Source organism: Lissotriton vulgaris, chromosome 11, assembly GCF_964263255.1.
Source record: "Lissotriton vulgaris chromosome 11, aLisVul1.2, whole genome shotgun sequence".
Taxonomy (NCBI): Eukaryota; Metazoa; Chordata; class Amphibia; order Caudata; family Salamandridae; genus Lissotriton; species Lissotriton vulgaris.
In genome coordinates this window covers 408672730-408689877 of record NC_141699.1, presented here as the reverse complement: position 1 = coordinate 408689877, position 17148 = coordinate 408672730, and the positions used below count along the sequence as shown (strand labels likewise).

General features: G+C 48.3%; 1 protein-coding gene across 1 annotated transcript in view; it reads left to right on the top strand.

The window, feature by feature from the left end:
* RETSAT (retinol saturase) overlaps positions 1 to 13396 on the top strand; it is a 176736-nt gene extending 163340 nt beyond the window's left edge. Inside the window, exons 11-12 of the mRNA XM_086943457.1 lie at positions 12906 to 13081; positions 13164 to 13396. Of these exons, the coding sequence (XP_086799583.1) occupies positions 12906 to 13051 (146 nt within the window). The 3' untranslated portion in view covers positions 13052 to 13081; positions 13164 to 13396. The remainder of the gene's footprint in view (positions 1 to 12905; positions 13082 to 13163) is intronic.
* Positions 13397 to 17148: the final 3752 nt, after the last annotated feature.

The window sequence follows — 17148 nt, the reverse complement described above, 5'->3', positions numbered from 1 at the left end:
GTACATTCCAGGATATGATTGACAGTTTATCCAGCGTAGTGTCAGCCATTATCCATATTGCAAACCATCATCGCAGATCCACCCATGTGCACAATTCGCTGCCCAGGCAAAGAGCATCTCAGCAAATAAACAATATGCAACCGCATCCGTGTACAATCTACACCACACTCACACCCCATGATCCCCCCCCCCCCAACTTGACAACACCCAACTCCCACACATCGGCCCCAAACTGCCGCAGAATACAAGCCCACAAACTAGAACAGTGCGAACAACCCTCAACAGCCAGGATAGCTTGATTCCAGTGGCATAGAGAGCACGGGACTCACGTCTGAGCACACCCGTCCCACTCGGGGTGACAAATGCAAAAACAACAGTTGATGGACAGAATGCAGAACAATGTCATACATTCACCCCAGTACAGAGATCTGGGCCTAAATCCATAGTTTTTTGCTCACCATGCCATTCCAGTTTGAACCCAGCCATATGCAAATCAGTCTTGACCCTGTGCCCCATGGGAACAGTCCAGCCCGAACTGTCAAGCCAGGTCCTCCCTGGACTGGAAACAAGCATCCTAAGACCGGTTTCAGGGTATGTCACCCTTCTTCAGCCAGGCTAGCTTGAATCCAGTGGTACAGTCAGCAAGGGATCCACGTCTGGCAAACCCATCCCACTTAGGGTGAAAAGTGTTACAGTAAACAAATGATGGACGGAATGCTGACAATGTAAACATTTTTCCACATCTCTGGGTGCCTCCAAAACTCACCAGGGGTGCGACACCTCTAATAGTGGGCCTCCCAATCACTGTGGATTTTTTTCCTACAGTGCAAAAATCGTGATTTTAAGATGACAGAAAAAATCATCAGCCAATCACATTCTCGAAAAACTACTCCGGTGATTGACAGGATTCATGATTTTCTGAATACTGATTTTAACAAACCAAATATACAAACTCGGCTTCGCATGTTTTCAGCTGTGTGCCCCAAATATGGAGCATTAGGTGGAATGTTTGTTTCTTTCTACATCTTCTAATCTCAGATTGCTTTCTACATGTTACATCCTTGGTATATCTCAAAACGACTCCTCCCATTATACTCCTAAGACTTACATGAAAAATCGTCCTTGACTTACTTCAACTTGATTCCTGTAATTTTTGGCTTCTGAGTGACCCTCGTCTTACCCTATTGTAGTTCTGCAAAAGGCTGACAACCCATTTCATGGACTATTAACTCGCCTGCCATAAAACCCTGGCCGGGCAACCTAACATTTCATAATCTCACCAACCATTCACCTTAAACTACATAGCCCCACTTCTGATCGCAGCTAACTGGCATTAATACAATCTATCATAAAGTATCTGGAGTAGGGGCGTGGCTTGGACGCCGATGGAGGAGGTCGCCTGAGCGCTGGGCTCGGCGATCGAGCCTCCGATTATCCTGATAAAGAGACTCTATAACCCCCGTTTCCCCACGCAAAATCAGAGGAAGGGGACTTTTACGGCGTGGCTGAGGGACACCCCCTAACCAACCCTGTAGACCCGTGCAAAGGGCTCGATGAGCTGCCCGGGGTGCCCGGAGTGAACGGACAAAATGGCGGTCGTGAGGTCTCCCTAGCTCCTGGTGCGCTGAGGACCGCGACTGCCCCTGTGGGCCATGAAAAATCTCTGATCCGGCGGCGGGCCCGAGGGGAATGACCTGGCTGACGACTGCCGGGCAGGAGATCAAACGACAGAATTGCTAGCGGAGAACCCCCGGCCAGACTTCGAGCGGCGCTGGTGAGCTGCGGGCCCCCGGGCTGGAGGAGGAGTGTTCGGCCTTTCCCTGCCGGAGCTCGGTGGGGGCGTCGCCCTCGCGCATTGAACCAGTAGGAGCTTGAACTGCCCGTGGCCGGACCCTGATCCCGCTCTGGGGCGGAAGTTGCATCCAGCCTGGACCGCAGATGAGGGAGGTGACGGACCGTTCCCCCCCCCCCCCGGAGGCCGACCAGATCGAAGTGGGGGACGCCTCGACCTCGCGGGGAGACGTGAACAATGGCATCGGGTCCTGGCGGTAAAGAGGGTTTGAAGGCCGCGTGGGCGACCGCGGTATCCCCACTACCTGTCGGGCGGCTCCTGAAGGGACTGGCATGGAGACGCCTTGCTGAACTGAGTGGGGCTTGGTAGCGGGCGGCCCGGAGGCTTGGGGCCCGGCTCCGGAGGGCAGGATCCACGAAAACGCCCGGACCACCGGGCCGGACGCTGAGCCTGCTGAGAACCTCCTCCAGGCCGCACGGCGACAGGTCGACTCGTCGCCGCCTCGGAGACCCCCTGGACGGGGGTGGAGGTGGGGACGAGGACTACAGGGGACCCGCCGCGGAGAAAAGGTAAATCAACAAGAGGTAACCTCACGGTGAGGAGCCGGATAACGTATGACGAGAGAACTGAAGGGGTCACCCGAACACTGATTGCTGACCATTGGGTTATACACTAGTGACACTGTACGGTGACCTGCGGAGGGAGCGACGATCTCTCCGAACAGTGCTGACTGGAAGACACCTGACAGATTGCAGTACCGAGTGGGGGTGGATGACTGCCCGCTAGTGGTACTCTGCTGCCGCTGGACGTCCCGCGCGGGCCCCCCCTCCTTCGCCGATCCTCGAGCAGCTGGGTCCGGAACCATCCCTGGAGCGCCTGCGACATTAAAGGACGGGACACTCCCAATGGAGGTGCATCGGTGTCGCAGCTGACGATCCGAGGGGCTGAAAGCGACCCTTGCCGAGATAGACTGAGGGGTCCATAGGGCTGACACATGATAGACTGTTACACTGCTCGGGGACCCTCAGACATTTGTTTCCTCTCGCTGAAGCCAAGTTAACCCGGGCAGTCATGCGCTGCTGACTGTGACCGGCTCCGCCTCGGACCGCTGCAGTTGACGACGAGACGCCTGTGAACTACGCGCCGGATCTCTGAGACTGTACTTATATGCCGCTGCTGACCGCCCCTGCGCTATACACACCCGGGAGGTGTCCCTGACGACCACTGGGGCGAACACCCGTTTAGATAGGATCTAGCGAGGTCCTCCTGAACCTGGACAGCCTCCCCTCGCCTGTCAACGACGAAATAAGAAGATACTACTGCCATGGGAAAGCCTAAAGGAATTAAAAGCGGTACACAATCCACATCGGACGCAGAGTTGCCGGACAAAGGAAACCATCCAGATCCCGATCGGCCATGAGATCCTCACTTGCAACTCCAGCTGGACAAGATCTTGATGGCAATAACAGATACCCGTACAGCGCTTCAACAGGATATAGCGCAAGTGGCCACGGGACTCTGTTTGCTCCGAGCAGACCACGGCAAACTGACTGATAGGGTCAAAGAAGTGGAAGATACAGTCCACACCCTGGCGCCTGCCCAGAAGGCCCTCTCAACCACTATGACCACTGTGCTGGATCGCATAGACGCACTGGAGAGACGTGCTGAGGAAGCTGAAGGGCGCAATTGCTGGAATAACATCCGAATCATAGGCCTGCCAGAGAAAGTGGACGGGAAGGACATGGTTCGATATCTTGAAGATTGGCTCCAGACGACGGTGGCGCCAGAAGGTCTGTCCACCTTTTATACGCTGGAACGAGCACATAGAGTCCCGTCCAGGCCGCTACAGCAAGGCCGTCCCCCGCGTCCGGTGGTGGCACGGCTGCTACACTACCGAGACAGAGACCTGCTACTTCAGAAGGCTCTGTTGAACTGCCCCTTTCAGGTGGAAAACAGTAAAGTCAATATCTTCCCAGATTATACTTACGAGATGCAGCGTAGACGGACCTCCTTTCTAGCAGTTAAGAGGGAGCTGAGAAGCGAGGGCCTCCAATACTCCCTATTATTCCCAGCTCGGCTCCGAATAATTGTTGATGACACCACCAAATTCTTTGACATGCCAGAAGACGCCTGCACCTGGCTGGAACTGTACAGAACCGGCAAAGACGGCTTTGGCCCACGACCTAGAACTACCTCAGAAGGATTACCGCAACGGAAATCCAGGCGGATCCGTAATCGACACAGAGGTCTAAGACGGCCTTCACTATCAGAGACGACAGCAGAGCGGCGAGGAGTCCTGTAGGTGATATCTAACATATCGGGATCGCAGGGTTCTCCATCGCGGGAAGAGGCGGAATCCGGCAGAGGTGATGACCGTTCAGACACTGAGCGCTCAGAAACAGACAGTGTGCCACTACCTGTGATCGCCCCAGCGACAGCTGAAGGAATATTGGACTAGTAACAAGAGAACCTGGTGAGCTGCTGGGGTTCGGACACGGACTATGGTGAACTGCTTGCTGAGAAATGAGGGAGGGAATGATTTACAGATGGGAAACGGGTGGGGGTTATGATGCACATACCTACTTGAGGCTCGATCGCTCAACAGGAGCCCGAGTAAGGGGCGGCTTCCCGTTGGTACCCAACCCCCCTCATTGCCCTTAAGGCTTACCCACAGCAACTTCTGTTGGATTAATTAGCAGTTTCTTTATTTTTGGGAGTGTTTGGATGGGAGCTAGATTGCGGTCTTTAGGTCCTGTTCTGGGGGCGGAGGAAGTTTGGGGAAATGTTATAATGTTGGGGGGAGGGCACGCCATCGGTGCTGACGATTCATCATACTTGGTACACCTAAGGAATGGTTGGGAAGGAGGGTGCGGGACACTGTGGGACAATGGGTGACTTATCCAATTTGAGATGTATAACCTGGAATGTGCGGGGGCTCCATACTATGATGAGACGCCACAAAATACATGCCTATCTAGTGCGGTGGGCAGTTCTGATTGCATTATTGCAAGAAACACATTTAACGAAGGCTGAGGGGATAGCATTGCAGCGCAGATGGCGGGGCCAAGTATACAATACCACATATTCAGCGTTTGCCAGAGGCGTTTTAATTTGGATTAGTGCCGGGGTCCCATTTCAGGTTACCAGACAGATTATAGACCCAGAGGAGAGGTTTGTTGCCATAGCAGGAAAACTGAGAGGTAGGGACATCACCTTCTGTAGCATGTATGCATCCAATGTAGATCAGTTGACCTTTCTGGCGAAATTATCAGGGTCCCTTGCACACTTCCTGGTAGGGCCAATGTTAATGGGAGGTGACTTTAATTCAGTACTAGATGTAACCCTTGACAGATCACATCCCCCGTTGGCGGACTCCCTAACACACCGCACTGCTAAGGGCAGAATGGAATGGCAGTCGAGATGGGGCCTATCCGATATCTGGCGCGCTCAACACCCGCAGACTCTAGATTATTCCTTTTTCTCGGGTATGCACGAGCTCCATGTGAGGCTTGATGCGATGTTGTGTTCTCCAACTCTAATACCAATGATTGTAAGAACGGAATATCTGTCGAGAACAATCTCAGATCATAATCCTCTATTGCTCGCCATGCAGTGGTTCCCTAGTACCTCCTGTGTTCCCACCTGGAGGCTACGCCCGGAAAAACTGGAAGATCCACTTTTACATGGCACACTGGAAGAGAGAATAACTCAATACTTTGAGGTTAATGCTTGCACAACGAAGGCGAGAGCAACAGAATGGCATGCCTGCAAGGTGGTCGTTAGAGGGTTTTGCATGGGTAAGCAAGTAGGCGCACGGAAAGTACTCTTAGACGACCTCGATAGAGCTGATAAGAAACTCCGAGAAATGGAGCTCTTGCAGCCTGGCCACCCCGAGCTACAGGAGCAGATTAGTGCGGCGAAAGAAGCAGTCGCGGCGGAAACAGAACGTCTGCGCAGCTTCGACTATAAGGCATATACAGCCAGGTCCCATGCAGAGGGCGACAAATCAGGAGCCTTACTGGCCTGGCTCGCCAACCCCACGAAGAGAAACTCCCCCATAGTATCCATACGCACGGCGGAAGGAGACAAAGTATACACCCAACCTGAGATCCTACGTTGCTTCACCAGTTATTATGAAACCCTGTATCAAAGCAAATTGATGGCCGGCACCCCAGCCATAGATATTTTTCTTGAGGGACTCTGCTTCCCAGTATTAGACCCTGAGCAAACAAAAGACTTGGGCAAAGATATTGAGCTAGGAGAAATTCGACGTGCAATAAAACAGACGGCACATAATAAAACCCCAGGCCTAGATGGGTTGCCCATCGAGTTCTACGTAAAGTACATAGATCAGCTGGCTCCACGGCTGCTCGAGGTCTATAGAGAGGCAAAACAATTAGGACATTTACCGCACTCCATGCGAGAAGCGTTGGTAATTCCCCTACTTAAACCTGGAAGAGAGAGCAGCGATACAACATCATACAGACCATTGTCGATGCTGACTACCGATTACAAAATTTTAAGCAGCATCTTAGCGTCCCGTCTATTAGAGCGCATGACCACACTGATCCACAAAGACCAAGCTAGTTTCATACCTAAGCGCAACACTACCATGAACATCCGCCACTTGATGCGGCTCCTAGAAGATGATCATTTTGAGACCCCCCATCCAATGATATTATCGGTGGACTTAAAGAAGGCATTTGACAGCCTAGAATGGGAATACCTTTACAAAGTGCTTAGGCGCTTTGGTGTGGGGGAGGATTATTTGAAATGGACCGCTGTGCTATATGCCTCGGCGATGGCTAGAGTGAAGACGGGCACACTAATATCGCCTCAATACACAGTGGAAAGAGGCACGAGACAGGTGTGTTCACGGTCTCCGCTCCTATTTGCATTGGCAGTGGAACCCCTCGCAATGTCAATCCGCACGGGAGACCATTATAGGGGATTGCAGAGCAAAATTGGGCAGCAATACATATCGCTATATGCTGATGACCTTCTGCTCTTCCTCGAAGACCCCGACGGGGCCCTAGATGGGGCCGCCAACCTTTTAACCAACTTTGGCGAAATTTCCGGCCTCAAAGTAAACTGGTCCAAGACATGCTTATTTCCAGTGCACAAGGGTGAGTCCCAGCCCTCCATGACCAGAGCGGTCAGATGGGAACCCAGCTGCCTGAAATACCTAGGGGTTTATGTCTACCACACCCCTGCCGACGTATTGGAGGATAATATCACCCGCGGCATCAGAGCGTTGAAGGGCAGCATGTCCTTTTGGGCCACTCTCCCACTGTCAGTGGCGGGTCGTATAGTGCTACTCAAAATGGTGGCGCTCCCAAGGCTCCTATATTACTTCAGAACGCTACCCATTTGGATTCCTCCTGCTACCTTCAGGCTCCTGAAATCCATGATGGTGTCCTTCCTTTGGGGGGCGGGTCGACACAGAGTCTTGACAACGTTAATGAGACCTAAGTCGGAAGGGGGTTTGGCGGTTCCCGACTTTGAAATGTACTATTTAGCAGCTCAATTGCAGACCTACACCCAGGAAATAGCACGCAAATTTCGAGGGCCAGAAAACAAACGGGGCCTAGGCATACCTCGTCATTTGCTTTCTTTTATAGCACTACAGCAGAAATTAGACCTTCGAGACCTCACGCAAGAGGAGAAAGCGATTAGATTATGTTGGAACCGTACACAGCGTAGGGCGGGTGTGTTGCACCCATACGCCCCCGAAATCCCGCTAGGAATGTTAACAGCGTTACCGCACGGTGGGGATTGGTCGCAGTTGCAGAGGTGGGAGGAAGCGGGGATCCAAGTCCTGGGGGACCTATACGAAGACGGAACGCTGTTACCTTTCCCGATACTCCTAGACCGATATGACCCACCTAGAGGGGACTTCCTACTGTACTCAGCACTCACACGAGCAATACAAGCGCCTTGGAGAGAAGGGCTTACAGAACCTAGAACAACGATGGCTTGCCAATATACTATGATGGCAACGGGAACGTTTAAAGCGGTCTTGGGCCTTTACTCCAGAATGACCAATGAAGGATTACCTCCTCTAGTGGCGCTGAAGGGCAAATGGGAAGCTGATATAGGAAAAGTGATCCCTGAGACAGTGTGGGCGCAGTTGATGAGAAGGGCTTGGAAGAGTACAAGCAATGCGCGATTCCAACTAGTGCACTTCTACATTCTCCACCGAGCATACCTGACCCCGGGGAAGATCAAAAGCTATTTTGCTGCAGACTCCGCAGGATGCCCCAGATGCACGACAGTTGGGGTGGAATTAGAACACATGCTATGGAAGTGGGAGACACTCTTAACGAGGTAACGGAGAGGAGCTTGGTGTTCAACATGGCCGTTGGGGTTCTACATTGGTTCCCTCACACCCCTAAAAATAAGATCACGAGCAAATTCATATATATGGGGCTCATCCTTGCAAAACGTGAAATTACATGACATTGGAAGGCAGTGACGGGTCCCACGGGCACTAGGTGGCGAAACGAGTTTCTTAAATGGGCTGGGGGGGAAAGCATGCTGAGGTTTCAATCTGCACGGCGACCGCAGAATGCCAGGGCTTTAGAAATGGCGCAAGCATGGGATGCACTAGTGCAGGCACTGCGCAACTACGACACACAGAACGAATTAGAGAACTAACACCATGATTGGAGTACACCCCTGTAACACGACATGTACATAGCACAAACCATTGTCTGTCGACTCCTGTGCTTACTAACCACCATGACTGTAACCTATTCAGCACACCGATGGTGGGGTCTGGGAAGGTGTTAATAATAGCATTTATTGAGTAATTGGGCAAGACAAACTAGGAACACCCTTTACTGGGGTTTCCTGTATTCGATCCTGTACATATCTAGGTCCACCACCTAAGAATATAAAGTGAAGGGCCACTTTCAGTAACCTGGATAGCACAGGAAATGTAATCAATGATGTATGTTGTGTGAAACAAAAACCCAATAAAATTTGTTTAAAAAAATAAATAAAGTAACTGGAGTAAATGCATGAAAATTTGTTCTTGAAAGCACATAACTAATGACAATAACCAAAATTTAACTACTGGATTAACCACTAACCTTGGGTACTGGAGTAGCATGCTCCTCTCAGTAAAGTGCTTCAACGCCTCTTCAGGGGTAGTAAGCGCTATATAAATAAAATTCCAAATACAAACTTGATAAACCTTTAACTCCCACCAGACAACTTTGTTAAATGCTTATATAAAAAAACAACTACTGAACAGATTTACACCTAACCAATGACAGCAAGCTTTTAGAGTAAAGTTCTACTTTTATGCCAAGTTTGGTTTAAATTCATTCAGCAGATTTGGCTTAAGACATGAGCAAAATTACCTATTGAAGCTAAAATTGGAAAATGCTTATTTTTTTCACACCGCTGTTAACTTTTTTCTTTTGCACTGATCTGCACAAAAAGTGGCATGCCAAGCAGTTCCCACATTTGGCGCAGATCTGTCTAAGGGTTAAAAAAATTACAGGTATATCAAAAAATATCCCTACAATGGAAAGTTCATCTGACCCATTACTACACAGTGACAACCACCACTGTGTAATATATCGGCTAATCTGAATACAATAAAACAGTCTTAATAGGTGCTTACTAAGACCATGATCATGTCTCATACTTCGTGAACTGAAACCCTATGGAAATAAAGTACACTTGCTGGGATTGGTTCCAAAGCTCCCACTCACTAGAGCGCACTCTTCAAAAGTACACACAGCAGTATCATCCTTAGTGCACATTTTAAGTGTCCTGTAAGCACACAGAGCCGGATGTACAGTTTTGAAGGAACTGAAAGTCCTCTTGAAGTAAAGAATCTAACCACAAACTCAAAAAATTATCTTTAAGGCCAAGGCTCTCCTTCTCAGCAGCCTTTCCTGGGTGTAAGGGCAAAGCATTTCCCATGATGCCTCTATTCCCAAGGTCTGGCTGGATATGAGCTCCAAGAGTCACTCTAGCTGCAGGCTTGGTTGGGGAGGAAGACTAGTTTGGGGCCTCTCTAGCTTGAAAGGATGTGCAGAGACAGGTGTCACACTGCAGCCTGAGGATGTGTATGTCCCTTCTGGCTTTCTTTGGAGACAGAAAGGTACTTCTACACGGATGGTGGAGGAGAGGTGGTTTCAGTCAATCAAGTCATACGTATAAAGCACAGCTGATCACCCGAGAGGGTATCCAGGCCCTGTGCTGCAGGTTTGGGTTGAAGAGTCAGGTCCTGAAGTGGGCCAACAAGGGAGAGGTGCGGAGGGGAAGGGCGTTTCTTGATCTGGGTGCGAGGTGGGAGAAGGAGTGTCCTCCGAAGCGGCAGCAATGGAAAAGTGGTATTTGTGCGAGGGCAAGTTCTGCGGAGTGAAGGTTCCTGGGAGGTCAGTGGAACTGCAGGCGGTGGTTCATGTAGGCAGGTCCTTGGTGGGCTTTGTAGACCTGGGTTAGAAGCTTGAAAGGACATCTCTCCTGGACCGGAAGCCAGTGGAGGTCCTTCAAGTGCTGGGTGATGTGAGTCTTCTTGGGCAAGTTGAGAATCAGTCTGGCAGCTAGAGTCTTTTCATAAATTAGGTGGTGGTACCAGCATAGTGTGTTACCGTAATCAAGCTGGCTGATGATGAGGCCCTTCATCACTGTTTTTCTGGTGCTGATGGGGAGCCACTTGAAGACTTTGCAGAGCAAGTGAAGTGTGTGGAAGCTAGCTGAGGAGACGTTGTTAACCTGACGCTTCATGGAGAGTTTGCTGGCCAGGATGGTGCTGAAACTGCGGTATATCGGAATGGGGATGAGTACGACTTCCGATGGCCACCAGGAGTCGATCCAAAGGGCGTTTTGTCTGCCGAAGATCAAACCTTCAGTTTTGTCAGTGTTGAGCTTCAGGCAGTTGTTCTTCATCCAGGCTGAGATAGTTGTGGAAGTTGATCTTCGTTGAGGTGGGGTCAGCTGAGAGCAAGATGACAAGCTAGGTATCTGCGTATGAGATGATGTTGATGTTGTGCGATCTGACGATGTCTGTGAGTGGTGTCATGTAGATGTTGAAGAGGGATGGGCTCAGGGATGAGCCATGGGGGACGCCACACATGGTGTGCTTGGGTTGTGAGGTGAAGGGAGGGAGGCAGACTCTCTGGGTGCATCCTTTGTGAAAGGATGCCATCCATCTGAGGGCATCACTTGTGATTCCAATCTGGTGTAGTCAATCAATGAGTATGTGTTGTGGGTCAGTGTAGAAGGCAGCAGAGAGGTCGAGCAGGCTGATCTGCTGTTGAGTAGGGTGCGGATGTCGTCTGTTGCGGCAATCAGTGCTGTCTCGTGCTGTGTTTGGCTCTGAACCTTGATTGTGAAGGGTCTAGCAGGTTGTTTCTATCCAAGTTTTTGGTGAGTTGGAGGTTGATTGCCTTTTCCAGGACTTTGGCATGGAATGGGAGCAGTGAGATGGGACATTAGTTCTGGCGCTCGCTCAGGTCTGCAGAGGGTGTGTTGAGGGGTCTCACTTCTGTGTGTTTCCAGGAGTTGGGAAAGGTGGCTGAGGTTATGGAGGCGTTGAGGATGGTGGTAATCTGGAGGATGATCTTGTCTCTTTAGAGGATGAAAGAGTGGGTTGGTGGGCGCTCCAGAGTGGATGGAGTGCATTAGATCGCAGGTGTGTTTGGTGTGCTAAGCTGTTCCCATGCGGTGAGCAGGTTGTCGGCTTTGGTGGTCAATGGGCTATTGTGAATGTCGGTGGGTTGGGGATCAAAATTTCAGTAGATGGTTGGTATATTGTGGAAGTGGTTGCCGAGGGCGTCGCAGAGTTTCTGTATGGAGGGGATCGAGTTTTCGGTGGCTGACAGGTGAGTGAACTCTCTGACGATAGTGAAGAGTTTCTTGGTTTGGTTGGCGCTGATCTCGATCTGGTGTGTCAGGGCCTCCTTTTTTGCAGCTTTGAGTTGGCGGTGGTAGTCATTGAGGATTGACTTGGAAGGTGGCTTGGTTGGTATGGTTCTTGCTGGTGCGCCATCTTCTTTCCAGTTGTTTGCACCTGCGCTTTGACTTGCTGAGTTCAAGGATGTACCAGCTGGCTCGTTTGTTAGGCTTGTGCATTTAATCAGGTTTGGTGAGAGCGACTCGTCGGCGGCACAGGTGATTTAGTTGTTTGAGTTCTGTACTGTTTGGCCCAAGTTAGTGGGATGTTAAGCTGTGTGATTCTAACGGCATCAGTCCATTGGTGCTGATTGACCTTGGTCCAGCTACAGAAGGGGACGCTGTGGTGGTTGGGGCAGTGTGAGTGTGGGGAGGTCCAATGAGGGTGAAGTGTACAATGGAGTAGTCCGACCAGGTGAGTTATGAGGTGTGGCTGTAACTGATTCTGTTGTCTGTGTAACATGACAGTGCCTGACAGCTCGAAAATAATGTTGGATGTCATTTTTCAAAACCACTGTCTAATGTCTATTATTTACTGTGAAATCCTGAAGATAAATTTGCAAAACACAATTTGGCAGTAAGGTTGAAACTATAAAAGGAGACCTTTTCATGCTAAAATAAAATATTTTGTGGAACCAAGAATAAGGCCATATTTAATTTTCCAACATTTTGGGTAACTGTATAATCTTGTTAGCCTGGAAAGCCTAACTCAAATGATGTCATTTACCCGAAAGTTGGGTAAACTGGCATTATTCCTGAATATGTGGAATTAATGAGTTTTTATGGTGGATTGGGATGTCTGTCAACCCTTTGTGTTGTGTGTGTGTCTGTATGAGAGAGCTGGGAGGCAAGGCAGGAATGTTGCATCAAGAGCCGTCAGAAGAGTAAGTCAGCATTCAGTTGCCAGTCAGAAATGATTGTCTTGAGCGAGACGCGTTGGAGCTGTGACGCTCATACTGCACTGTCTGAACAGAGCTTCTTAAAGAAGACATAGTCTCCCCTTTCCTGTTAACTTGCCAGTGCTGTACAACCACAGCAGAGACGCACTATGAGGATACGTTTAGCCTATCCCATAAATCTCAATAACCCCTTGTGTTTCTAGGTTTTCGTTATGAAGTGCCAAACACAGATAATAGTTTTCAAACGGTATTACATTTTAAGCTATCTCCATTATTTGCTCTTCTACCTTCCCTCTCAGGCCAGGATGTATTCATCTGCGGTTTCACTGGTGCTCTGCATGGTGGGCTACTGTGTGCATCTGCTGTCTTGGGACGCACCATCTACCTGGATTTGGAGCTCCTCAAAAGGCGAATTAAAAACACAAATTGCAAGAAAATAGATTGACGATCGCCATGGCCTTTCTTTGGATTATCGGTGAGCTTGATTTCCGAGTGTTGGCATCTCCTGACTTAGTAATATTAAGGCCTTAACACTCAAACTTTTGTTTATTTTCCAGATGTTATTTCTTCTAGTTTAAGAAGTTGTTTTTCTAATGAAGGTCCAGTCCTCTGGTATGACTTGAAATGACAGATGAGAAAGAAAAGGCGTGAAGGGGAAGACATCTGTCGTCTTTCTCACTTTCTGCAGTGAGTGGACTGCAGGGTAGTAGGATCAGTTCCCCCTGTGAATATTGATAAACTGAGTACTTTTTTTAGTTTGTTTATGAATAAAATACATTTTGCTGTGTGATTTGATTGTCTCTGTTATGCAAATTTTTTCACATAAACTGAAACTATGCTCTGCCTTCTGGGTGGAACCATCTAACTGACTGCTGGTTTCTTCCTTAGGACTTAAAAGTACAAACATAACTAATGCTTCTCTTCTTTGGGAACCAAACAGAGACCGTGATCTTGTGCGGTGGCCTTTCCATGTTGGTTTATCTGTACAGATTTTCTTGGTAACAGTGACTGTTGAGGTAGCCAGAGAGGTGGCCAATGCCTCTCTGACTTTGTTTAGATTCATTCAATGGTAGCTGTTGACACAGAAAAATCAAAAGCTGCTAATCCATGGTCTACCTACTCATCATTCTGCCATTTGAATAATTTCCTTGTCCAGTGTCTTACTAGATTAATGTCTTGAAGGCAATATAAATGTCAGATCATCACCTTTTTTGTCAATGAACAATGCGCAGTTGGTGAATGTCTTAATGTTTATGAATAGTGAGCCCCACATCCTAGCCCCAAACTAACGTGGATTCCACTTTTTGCAAGTTCAACACTTTTTCTCTCACAGAATCTTTGCTCGACTTCTTGAAGAGATACAACTATGGTGGTTGTTAGAACTGGGGGTATCTAATTGGCAGAGGTAGGTACATTTGTCCAAGTAGGCACCCTTGCTTCTAGTCAGGGTAAGGGTGATACACAATTTAGATAACCCCTGGTCACTCCCTGGGTAGCTTGGCACAAGCAGACAGGCTTATCCCAAAGGCAATGTGTAAAGTATTTGCACTTAAAATGCACAGTAACACAGTGATAACACCACAATTGGACACCACACCAGTTTAGAAAAATAAAGTATCTTTATCTAAACTCAACAAGACCAAAACAACAAAAATCCAACATATATGTAGTAATGTAGAAAAATAAAGGTTGTAGAAAATGAAGAGCTATTACGACGTAATGGCAGCAATACATCCAAAGTACGGTGCTGAGTGTAAGGTGCGTGGCGTTGGGCACGGAGTCAAACTGACCCCCAAACAAAAAGTACCTTTGGAAAACAAAGTCTATGACGATGCATGGCATTGTGGAGGTGCAGCGTTGGTCTCGTGGCCGGTTCCCTGGGTGCCACAGGGTAGGTGAGGCATCGTGTCCACGAGGAGGCGATATGTTGAATCCAGGACTGGGGAAGCCGGTTGCTTCGGCGGTGAGACGTCTGTCCTGGTGAGGCAATGCGAAGTCGGCGAGTTCGTGGAGTCACCCTCGGCGGTTATCAGCGCCGCAATAACAGAATGCAGGCGCTGGCAATGACGGAGTCAATGCGAGCGCTGGCGTCGGGGGATGTTGATAACCTGTGTCGGAGCTGCGGTGCAGGCAGAGCGGTGCGTGGCACACTTCACGAGTGGTGCCTCTGGCCTCGATGTAGGTTGCGGCATCTCATCGGTGATGCTGATGGCGTCGGAGATTGCATTTCTTGCTTCTCTTAGGATTCTTCCAGCTCCAAACAGCAGGAACAACCTCCAGAGGCCCAAACCTGGAACGGGCACCTCCTGGCAGGTCAGAACTCTCAGTATTAGAGTTCAGGGGAGCTGGGGTGAATTATTTGTGTCCCTGAGACTTCAGAACAGGAGGCTAGCACACGCAAGCCCTTGGAGATTCTTCTTCAAGTAGGTTTCTTAGCAAGGTTCCATTCTTTGTCCTTTCCTTGGCAGAAGCAGCAACTACAAGCCAACCCCACACAGCACACATCAAAGGGGCAGGACTCCTCCTCAAAGCTCTCCAGTTATTCTCCTTGGCAAAGATTCCTCTTGAGACCAGAAGTGTTTTAAAGTTCTGGGGTTTAAGGTCCATAACATATACTCCATTTTGTCTTTGTTCTTCTTCTTCCTTGTACAAGGGTCTCTGAGCCCAGTCCAAACCAGTTCGGTCCTCACTGGTGCAGTATGACCACAGGGGATGGAGACCGCATTGTGCAAGGGAGACGGGCCCTATTCAGGTGCAAGGAAAACTCTTCCCACTACTCTAAATGCAGCCAAGGTCGATTTAGCTCAGCTCTGAGTCATCCAGGAAGGGCCAAAGAAAGAAGGAAAGTGGATGATAAATGCGACCATGGGTTAGAGGGTTTAAGAGAGAATAGAGTTGAGAAGAGTGTAAAGAGAATGATTGGCAGGAATCAAAGAGCAGTGCAAGTTCCTAAACATAGAAGGGGAATTAGTGGAAGAAGAAAGAGAGCACAGTGGCTAGGGTTAGCTAGCATTCATGGCACCCGGAAAGAAGTGGCAACAAAGTACCTAATACAATATTGCACATAACGGGATGCTACGAATGTCCAAGGAAGAAAACCTGAATTCAGGAATAACCTGGTTAGAGTCTGAGAAATCCGTAAATGGCAACAGAATACGTATTTAGAAATGAGAGTGAAGAGGGCAGAAAATGAAACGTAGGGGCAACAATCATTGTAGAAGAAAGAATTCCAATTGAGGGAACATCTGTGACTGAACAGCCTAGTCCTCTGTAGGATGACAAATAATTCAATAATTCTCTTGAGTGTTTTGTACAAGTGCAATTACCACTGATAAAAATCAAACAGTGGGAAACAAAACAGCAGAATTGATGCCACGTGGACTGTTTATTTTTATTTTTTTAACAAAATGGGATTTGGGGGCTTGTAAAAATCCTAAGCAAGATTGTGATCTTACAGAATCCGTCCTTAATCATGGAACGGAAATGCAGTTGTGCCATTTTACAAGAAAGGCTCTGCATAAACTCTGCAAAAATATACAGAGCAGTCAGACCAATAAAACCAGACTTTAAGCTCTTCAGTCAAATTATACTGACTCGGCAACAAGACTGGATAACTGCAGCAAATATCCTCAATCGATGTTGAGTATAAGTTCTTGTCAAAGAATAATGGACCAGACCCACTCCATATATTAACAAATACTGTTAGAAGTAGAACACTATAAGTAGCTTTTCTTTACCTTTTTCCAAGCTTTTGCCTTAGAATGAGCTAGGATTTTGTGGTGGGGGCAAAACCTTTAGAAATGTTACAACGCAAATGTTTGCCTATTGTCCAAATGCTATATGCCAACAGGCAATTTAGGTCAGGATTGGCCTACTAAGAAAACTTCCCAAAATTGAGAGGTGAAGCATGCTTGTATTTCATACCATCTCTGACCAACCAATATGTAAGTAACATCAATGAAAAGATCATCTTATATAGAGTTTTATTGCACCTTCTGTTTCACACAGATGACTCAATTTTGCTAGCTGCATCCTGCCGAAAACGCTGAAGCCTGCCCCATCACATGCAATGATGATAATTAAAACAAATAAAAGCCTAAAAATCATGCGATACAGTCGAGGAAGATCTGCACAAAAACATGTGTTTCCTTTTTGGAGAGAAACTGAAAACAGTGCAAGAAATCCTACACCTAGAGTTAACTTTCTCAGAGAACCAAGCAGGGAAGACTCATCTAAAGATGACCGCTAGGAAAGCTGAGATTGTTTTGATCATCTGGCCAATGCCCCTCAACTCAATCATCAACATATTCTACCCACGAGTGACAAACATTCACCTAAGTAAATTGAGATGCACCCTATGATAAATAAGCAAAATATTGGGCCATGAAGCAAACCTCGACACAATAAATGCCTTAGAAAGTGTATCCTGGAAAGAAATTCTACAAGTCCAAAAATCTACAGCGACATTTGTTTTGGAATCAGCCCCAGAAACAACGAGAAGACTGTGATTTTATAAACTCAAGAGGATTAACAGGACAAAAA